The sequence below is a fragment of the Labrus mixtus genome, chromosome 11 (genome assembly GCF_963584025.1).
Source record: "Labrus mixtus chromosome 11, fLabMix1.1, whole genome shotgun sequence".
Taxonomy (NCBI): domain Eukaryota; kingdom Metazoa; phylum Chordata; class Actinopteri; order Labriformes; family Labridae; genus Labrus; species Labrus mixtus.
Window position 1 is genome coordinate 17,172,604 of NC_083622.1, and position 9,547 is coordinate 17,182,150.

Here is a 9,547-nt window from a genome sequence, read left to right on the forward strand (position 1 = left end):
CTTCTGGTGTTTCAATGTTTTATTAATTTAAATAATTTAAAATGGACACAAAATATCCAGCCAACAGTCTGCACAGTGACAGGAGTTCCAGAGGCACCTTTTCCATCCAAATTAACACAACGCTTCAGTGTGTTTCCTTGGGAAATGTACGCCCAGCATGCATTTAGAAAAGAGAGAAAACCTGCCCAGGAAACCCGGCCAGTGCGACAAGTAGGGAGACAAGCTCATTCAAACGTGGAGATTTTCTTACTGATGGCTCTTCAGATACCCCCATGGCCTGTCTGGAATTGGGTATGTGAGAGCACAGAACTGCTTTGTAGGGAATCAGGGATATATGTTATGCTTTCTACAAATAATAGATTTAGTCTGGCAACCTACCCTGTTCCCTTGAAGCCACTGATCTAGGTCTTCACACAAAACTACAAGACAACCGAGTATGAACATGACAATTATAAACAACTTTTGAATATACTGGACAGTGAAACCATTTTAGAAATATTAAAAAAAAAAAAAAATGTTTAAAGGGGTTGAGATTCTGTGAAGAACATAACAGGCCTTTTATAACCCACTGATGACTCTTTCCATACCTGTGCCCTACTGGATTATAATATGAAAAATACAGTTTAAAATCAGTTTAATGTTTGGTGTAAGAACATTTCTCTCCTTAATGTGAACATACTGCCTTCTTACATTATTGTTAAACAACTTCTACCATTATTTCCTTTGAGTAACATCCTGGTTTAGGCTCACAAGTGAGTCTGGCTGAGCAGTACACAGTACCATCACAGCAGCATTTACCAAGAATCACTTCAACAAGAGCTGATGTCAGGCAGAAATAAGAAGCAATGTTTTAACAGTAAAATCCAAGTCCTGTATTGTTCATTCACACCTGGCCACAAGAAAAATACAACTGATGGCATGATTTCAGCAGTCTAAGGGTTGTCTTTTTCTATTAAAAGTCTAACAAATATATTTCATTGTGTCTTGGAAATAATTGACACACCTCTAATGCCAACAGGACAAACTTCAGATATGGGTACAAAGTGGAAAGTCTGGATAGGTGGTAGAAATAGTCAGAAAAGGAAACGAAAACATCATCGGCACACTTCAATATTTATATTTACACACTCTCGCACTCACACACACAAACACACTGAGAATTTGACTGAGGTATTAAAGTCGCCTCAATGCACGCTTCTTATCTGCTTTCTTTTTCCCTGCTACATTACTAGAGTTATTACTACTGTTACTATTGCTGCTGGTTGTACTGGCTCCGTTAGCTCCGTTACCCAGAGCGGCTGGCACAGCTGCTGCACTAGGCCCTGCTCTCTTTGTAGGGTCGCCTGCATGCTTTTTTGGCTGTGGGCCCTCATTAGGGTCCTGAGGTGCCCCAGAGGTCCCACCAGGCCCACCCATGGCGTGGATCTCTGTGAGTAGACGAGCTCGGGACTCATATTCTGCATAGTCCTCTAACAGTAATCGCCCGGCCTCTTCGTTCAGAGCAGACTCAGGATTTGGATGGATGAGAAGACACTTTATCGTCTGAGAGAAATGAGAAATGTGGAAGAAAAAAAAAAGGAAACAAAATTGTAACACAGCTGAAACAAAGATAGTAACACAGATGAAAGACAACTTCAGATGTGTGGTTGTTCTTACAAGTAAGACATGTCGGAGGCCAAGTTCTGCCTTCCAGTCCCTCTTCAATACGTTGACACAGATCTCTCCCTTGTGGCCCACATTGGGGTGAAAAATCTTGGTCAGGAAATACCCCTTGGGTGGAACCGCAGGGAAGTCCTTCCCGAGGACCAGGCGCATTCGGAAAACGCCACCGGCAAACGGAGTTCCCTCTGTCAAATCATAAAGAATTAATCTTGTGAACAGTATGCTCTGAATGTGCCAAACTTGCAGCAGAAAAAGAAATAGGGTCATAGAGCGACAAAAAAAAAAAACAGAAAATCTTTCACCCAAGTCCAAATAATTAAGTTATATAATATACTGCATTTCCACTAAAATAATACTACAGAAATGCTCAATATGTCCAATGCAATTATCTGACAGAAATACTAGTATTAGGAGTCAGTGAATTAAACTGATGCAAAGAGATTGTACAGCGGAGGAGTTGTAATGTGGACTTGTGTCTGGTTCTTCAAGGCCTACTCAACAATAATAGGGTCTTTGCCAACAAGCTTCTAGAAACAAGATGGCATTGTCAATGTCAGCTGTGTTGTCATCTTACAACCTTCAGGAAAAAAACCTACAAATCCTTACATAAAGGCCTTTATACAATGGTACATATATTTTGCAGAGCATTGGAAAATAACAATTTCTACATTTTAAAAGTGCTGCATTAATAGACACAATATGAAGAAGTTTGCCTTATAAAAAATGAATGATTTTAAAGATGCGAAATAACAAGATGTTCCATGAAGCTGGGAGCAGATCTTGACATTAAACCATTAAAGCCAAATAAGCAGAAATGCCCAGACAACTTTTAAGTCTGACTCATCATTAGCTGGCGAGGTTAATCGGTAAGAGGTGTTATAACCTTGGTGTGATGATAAAAGGTACTTACTGCCAGACTTTTCAAAATACATTACTGAATATGTGGTGATATGGAAATTGACATATTGTAAGCTGCAAGTATGACACAGATCAAACATTTCTTTGAGAGGTGCAATTAAAAAAATCCCTATAAATAAAAAACTGCAACTTAATAGCTGTCATAATAAGCAGTAAGGAGATCAAAATAAATATAGATAACTTATTTCTACCTCAGGAGGAACTTTACACATTTGTTCCTATAAGTGTTTCAGTCTAACGTCTAATCATGATCCATGTTAGTTTGATATCACACCCATTGAAATCCTTACCAGGTCCTTCAATGGCTGTATGCAGTTCAGTTATGTCTTCGTCACTGGGATAAATCTTGATACCCTCAGGCGGGTCTGCTGCTAATGCTGAAACCTCTTTGTAGACCAGACGAAGAACATGAGGAGGCAAATTCTCCACATTGGAGTTCTGTGGAGAAAGACAGTTTAGCTTTGAATATGTAGAGACAGAAACTATGAGGAAACATGTGAAAGATTTTTGGTGGACACTGCAACAAATCTAAATAAATTGTTTAGTGATGTCCACTGATGTTCAATAATACTGGCGATTTTTTAAACTTACAAAATAGGAGTGTATCCGCTTTAACTAAATAGAATAATAGAATTACTTTATTGATCCCAAACTGGGAAACTGTGGCGTTACAGCAGCAGGTTATAAAACACACAATATGAGTAAAAAAACACAATGTTAGCAAATCTAAACACAATATAATATTAAATACAAAGTAAATAAATACTAAAAATATCCAAACTAAGAATGTGAATATATACAACCAGGCTTTAACTAAGCATTACTAGTCTTAAATAGGAAGATTAAATATGGAAGATTGAATGTAAATGTAAAAACAGAGTCGTAAATGGTAAGTCGAATTAAAACTCAAAATCAACTGATAGTCTCTATATTTAATCTTACTAAAGTACACACATGACGACACTTTACATGTTTAGTTGCTGTTCAATAATAATAATAATTTTAGCTCTGACAAAATGGAAAACTGGAACAGCTTATGTCTTACATCAATAGAAGTCAAAGAAGTTTCTAACAAAGGCTGTGTAAGAACAATTAATAATTGATAAACACAAAAACAAAAACAAAAGCCGGGTATAATGTATTTAATGTCAAACATCAGCCGATACGTCAGTTCACCACTAACGTTACGCTCGTCTGTCATTAGCGTTAGCATTACTAGCTTAGCCTCGATCTGATAACTTATATAGAAAGAAAACTGTTCAGAGTCTTTAATTCGTATTGTAAATCATTGCAATTTTGAATTTAATAGTACAATTGGAAAATGAATCTTAAGTTTACAAATTATAGTCTGGGAGTCGAGAAAGGAGCAATTACCGACTTCAAATACTCGACGGCTGGCGACGGCTAAACATCGAAACAAGCTAGCGTTTGCTGCTTTCAGCCATTAGCAATAATATCAACCCAAACGACTTACCATCTTCAAACAGAGTTCTGCTAGAACGGTGGATGTCTGCGTGCTTACAGATATGAGGAGAGTTTTCCTTTATGTTCAATTCACTATCTTTAGTGAAAACTTAACCGGGTTTAACTGGCCACTATTCTTTTCTTCTTTTCGTTGACACAGGAACAAAAATACGATCCTCTGTTTAACCTACTACCACCGACCAATGGGCAGCTTAGTAGCGTGACACGTCAGAAAGATTTGGCCAATCGTGATACAGTATTGTCCTGACGTCGTAGTCGGAAACCCAATCAGCCACACAGAGTGGGAAACGTCACTAATGCTCGGCCGTCATTGGCCCGTTTGAAAAATTCAAATCCCCATGAAGCATCTGAAATGATCGATCTTTTGTGGGATACAATAAAGGCGAACAAGATTCAAAAGATAAACTCTCCTTTAACTACGACTTCAAACAGGTGAAGAAAACCCTTAAATGAATATGGTAACAAATCAAATTATTATATTTTGATAGAAATGTTTTTAATTTGTAAGTAGCCAAATAATTGTGCAGATGAAACCAGTGCACTCGAATACACAATATATTTGGTATAGTTTAAGTTTGGTAGTTGTACTTTTTGTTTCAGTATGAACGTCTGCATATTCAAGATTCAAGAGATTCAAGATTCAAGATTTTTATTTGTCACATGCTCATACAGATGTGCAGTGAAATGTAAGGACTGTTCCGCAAGGCCATGCAATAAACACTCAAATTACTAATACACATAAATACAGTAAAATAGAATATAATGTAAAAAGTAAAAAAAGAATTATTTGAATGTACAAAATATAAAATATAGAGTAATGTAAACAGTGTAAAGTGTCAGTGTGTCAAAGTGCAATGTGCAGATTGGAATGTGTGGTGTGTGTGCATCATGAAAAGCATCATGTGTAGCGTATAAACTATTATTTAAAACTTTAAAATAAATATGGTGGAGTGTAATATTTGTCCTGCAAATATATAAAAAAAAATATACCATGTTGCAAAAATAGTTATTCTCAGGAGAAGCATTTGTATCCTAAATTGTGGTTGAATCCAGTGACTAAGAAATCTACTTTTTTGTTATCTTTTACTGCTGCAGATGATCAGACATAATCCAATCACCAGTATATTCAAATGGTGATTCATCATTACCATAGAAACCATCATCCGACACCAGAGGGCGCTTTAACACAGCGGCCATCACAGTCTGGTCGGCAGTGTGTTGTTTGCGTATCCAAGGAGACAAATTGTATTCAGTATTTAATTTAGTCCTTTATTTCTCTTATTTTCTTAAACTTATAGAAACAAGAATAACAGAATAAAGCGGACGCTGCTACAGTGAATGCCGTAAATGGGCGTGACAGCTGCTGCACAACAACAACAACACAACGGATCTGCTTCCGGTTTCTGGATGTAGCTGTCAGACACCAGCATTGTATTATCTGAGAATCGCTTTATCAGCAGGTCAGTTGCTTAGTTTATTCATCGTTGATTAATTATTGTGCACTTTGACGTTGTTTAACCAGTATGCTGTCACTTTAGCCACTGTAGCACTCTAGTTATCCTTTGCCTGGATGACCTGCAAACTGCGTTAGCTGCCTTATTCATCGCTTTGTGTTCTCCAGTGATTCACTGTGTTAACAGTACCTCTTCTGTGTGCTTGTCTGTCATGGTAAAGTGTTAGTATGAGCGAAGGAGAAGTGTTTCATGAGAAGCAACGATTGGAGCTGTGCGCGATTCATGCACTGAACAACGTCCTCCAGGAGCGGGTGTTCACCAAAGAGACAGCCGATGACATCTGCAAAAGGTAGGGTAACGTTGTAGATTGCTTATAAAGCAACAGAGACAACAAGAGATAGAAAAAAAATCTTGTGAATTTCTGCCAATATTTGAATCTAAGGAGCTAAACTAAAGCTTCTTAACTAAAATATGTCCCCTGTTTGGTCCATATAGTTTTATAATTTTGACCTGTTATCCAGCAGCAGGAGGTTAATCTCTTCTGGTCCAGAATGATAACATGTTTGCAGGACACGAACATAACGTTGAAAACATTCGATTGAAACAGCCTGCCATAGATGTACCAGCTGAGAAGAAGAGGAAAGAGGAGGGGAACGGTGTTGCTTCTGCCCCAGGCAAAACATTTCATTCCAGATTGACTGGTGGGAATCTGTAGGTTCTCAAAGCCCCGTTTGAACAGCAAACTTCTCTACAAAAGATGGTTGTAAAATAAAACCTTTTTGCTTCTCTCCGTGTCTGAATGCTGGAGCCACAAAGAGATGTCGTATTTTTGTTCACAACCTGCCCTAGTTTCATATAGCAGTAAGGTTGTAGAGTGTGTTAAAAGTGAATAATAATGAAATCCACTCCCTTATTTTTCATTAAATAGAGGGAATGTAAATGTGATCTCTAAGAACAGGAAAGTCAATTTGACACCTCAAAAAAAAACATTGTATGTAATGTGGCTTCTATTTAGGAAGTTATTTTCTAACTTAATTGACTTCGAGATGCAATGAGTCATGATCTCTGTGGCTCATGACTGAGGTTAAAGAATAATGTGCTGAAAACCCTCTGACCTGATTTCAAACAATGTAGCTGTTTCTGAACTTAGTCATTGTGGATGTTTAGTTTGAAAGCTTACCCTCAAGTGTGTGGACATTCATACTGAAAACAAAACAAACCTCAGAGAGGTCCTACATTTAGTTTGCAATCACATTGAGAAGAGGTCTCTCCACCCACCATGGCCAAATATAAAACTGAGCTGTACCCAAAGTACAAAGTGGTGTGGATGCCCCTTTTTTTAAATTTCTGTTGCTCTCATTAATCATCTTTGCAGACTGGCTCCACAGTGTGTGGTGAACCCTCATCGCTCAGTGTTAGGCACTGGGAATTATGACGTCAACGTCATCATGGCGGCACTACAGAGCCGGGAACTGGCTGCAGTGTGGTGGGACAAACGCAGGTAAGCTTGACTACACAAAAATGTTTGTTTCACTCTGTATTTCTGGGCTTGTCTCTTTCATTGGATTGTGCATTTGATCTTCTTTCATGCAAAAAGTATCAAAAGATAAATACAATTGCTTGGAGATGAATGATGGAACAGCTTTTCAGAACTTCACCGAGCATCAGCTTCTTGTCTCTGCATTTAAAGTACAAATGTATCTTTTTGACTTAGATCTAGATGCAGAGCACTCATTGCTACACAAGTTGTATGAATTGCATTTTGCAATGTGAATCACATGTTCAACTGTCTCCTACATAGTAATACATTTTTTTTACAGACATCTAGTATATCTGAAAATATTTGAAGCAGGATGAGTGGGATTTTTGCAACATGAAATACATAAAATGTGCTCAAAGACAATATGAATGACTAACACAGTTTTGACTTCCCTTTCATTAAAAAATAAATCAAAAATACAGGACGGTTCAGAGCCTTTGCATGTCAAAGGTCCAGGGTTTCATTCTTAATGTCCCATCACGGGTATCTCTTGGAATCGTCTCCCTCCCACTCCGACGGCGGCACTGGCTCGCAGTTCGGCAAGTTAATGGTCAATATTACAACTTGGACTCCAAACTGAAGAGTCCTGCCTGTATTGGAGGAGAAGCAGAACTACGGTGAGGATATATTTCCATCTGTAAAACATTTTCAGGGCTTTTCAGAGTGGACATGAAATGTGTGTGTGTGTGTGTGTGTGTGTGTGTGTGTGTGTGTGTGTGTGTGTGTGTGTGTGTGTGTGTGTGTGTGTGTGTGTGTGTGTGTGTGTGTGTGTGTGTGTGTGTGTGTGTGTGTGTGTGTGTGTGTGTGTGTGTGTGTGTGTGTGTGTGTGTCTCTATTCTGAGTGGAATCAAATGTTGTCGTTTGTTCTCTGCTGTAACTCTTGTCACCCAGTGACTCATCCGACATGAGTGGTCACTTGAGGCTTACCTCACTGTGTGTTTGTGTCAGAATGCTGCACTCTAGAAATCTACCCTCTGTCTCTGTCCAGAGTGATTGTAACCTCTCCTCTCGCGTTGTCCTTGTGTCTCTCTTTTAGCACGTTTCTCAGTGAGCAGCTTTCTCAGGACGTGGCCGAGATGCTCCTGGTCGTCCGGCGGGAGGTGGAGGAGGACGGCTCGTGGCTGAACTCTGACAACCCCAAGAAGTGATAACTTGTGACAGGACAAAGCATGGGAACGGAAAAAAAAAACTCCTCTGGGAAAATATGACTTTTTTTTTTTCTTTCTTTTTTACAAAACTGAAACCTCATGACAGAAAAGTCTTCAGGGAATCCATTAAAATCCATTCAATATCTACACTCAGACTCAGAGAAGAAATTCCAAAGAGAAGCAGAGACATTTGTTTACTCCTGACATGAAGAACTGTTTTGATTGTAAAAGCTATAAAAGCTACAATTGCTTGGATGTGACTTATGTATCTGCGTAGTCCTACTATTGTACATTTGTTTGAACTCCGGGTAGCTAATATAGTCTGAGCTAAAAGTGCGCAAGTTTGATGATAGCTGGATTTAGACATGACTGATTTCTCACCGTTTTGTGCATGAACAAACATCTGCAAAAAAAAAGTTAACTTTGATAACTAAAATCAGATGAGTATGGTTTAGCAGAATTTTCCACCTAAAATATCCTTGTCCTAGATTTTTACATTCAGGTTTGCCAAATTCAGATCAGTGTGTTGTGTACGTGCAGGATGGTTTTGTCAAACCGGAACAGTTATGAAGCAGAAACAGAGTGGACCATCTTTTCCCCAAGACCTTTTCTCTGAACCTTCTATGCACTATAGAGTAAAATGTGTTGGCACTATTTGTCTTTTTGTGCACCTGTAAAGGCATCACCTGGCGAGGTATTGAAGAACTACCAGTGTTTTTGCATGTTTTCATGTTTTCACTACAACCTTCTGAACATTTTACATAGCCTGCCATATTTGGGGTTTTTATATGTGTTACTTCTTGGCAGTCTTTGTTTTCCTTTCACTAAGCTTCAGGGGTTAGCAGAGGTTTCAGATTTTCTTGAGATCGACAATCCATCCCAAAGCCAAGTCAAAGTTATGTTATTAATGTGTGATAATGCAGCTAAGATGAAAAACAGTAATGAAGCTGTCACAAATCAAAAGCTGACCTGACGTTGATTATGATGGATATTCCATCTAAATCACTTCATACAGATCTGCAAAGAATAACAGCCTTTATATTCTGGGAAGATCTTTTGTTTTGATGTAATAGAAAGGGTCAGGAATATAAATAACACTATTTTAGATCAATGGTAATGAGTCAAACATGCAAAAACACTGGTTTCTATGACTAAGTTTAATGTTTGTGTTGTGTCTCTCCTTTATATTCTATGCATATCCGAATAGGAATACTCTGGTATACACTAGTGACCTACTTATACATGAACCTATTGAAGCTTATTTATATTAAAGTTTGACCTCCTGTTTTAAGTTCAGTCTGTTGTACATCACACTGTGTTTTCATGTTCTTTGCATTGAC

The 9,547-nt window shown here is 38.3% G+C and overlaps 2 protein-coding genes across 3 annotated transcripts; one reads left to right on the forward strand and one right to left on the reverse strand.

Moving 5' to 3' along the window:
• Position 1: 1 nt before the first annotated feature.
• On the reverse strand, positions 2-4,239 carry ube2s (ubiquitin-conjugating enzyme E2S). Its single transcript, XM_061050349.1, has 4 exons — positions 4,055-4,239; positions 2,871-3,018; positions 1,657-1,847; positions 2-1,542 (listed from the first exon to the last, which is right to left on the reverse strand). Exons 1-4 carry the CDS (start codon positions 4,055-4,057, stop codon positions 1,174-1,176), a joined length of 711 nt encoding a protein of 236 aa, XP_060906332.1. The 5' UTR covers positions 4,058-4,239; the 3' UTR covers positions 2-1,173.
• Positions 4,240-4,427: 188 nt separating this feature from the next.
• josd2 (Josephin domain containing 2) lies at positions 4,428-9,503 on the forward strand. 2 transcript variants are annotated; one of them, XM_061050356.1, is made up of 7 exons: positions 4,428-4,523; positions 5,364-5,525; positions 5,740-5,868; positions 6,895-7,020; positions 7,482-7,676; positions 8,096-9,096; positions 9,291-9,503. In XM_061050356.1, exons 3-6 carry the CDS (start codon positions 5,747-5,749, stop codon positions 8,205-8,207), a joined length of 555 nt encoding a protein of 184 aa, XP_060906339.1. In that variant the 5' UTR covers positions 4,428-4,523; positions 5,364-5,525; positions 5,740-5,746; the 3' UTR covers positions 8,208-9,096; positions 9,291-9,503. The 2 variants fall into 2 exon arrangements, with proteins under 2 accessions (XP_060906339.1, XP_060906338.1); XM_061050355.1 differs by having other exon boundaries at positions 4,428-4,497.
• Positions 9,504-9,547: the final 44 nt, after the last annotated feature.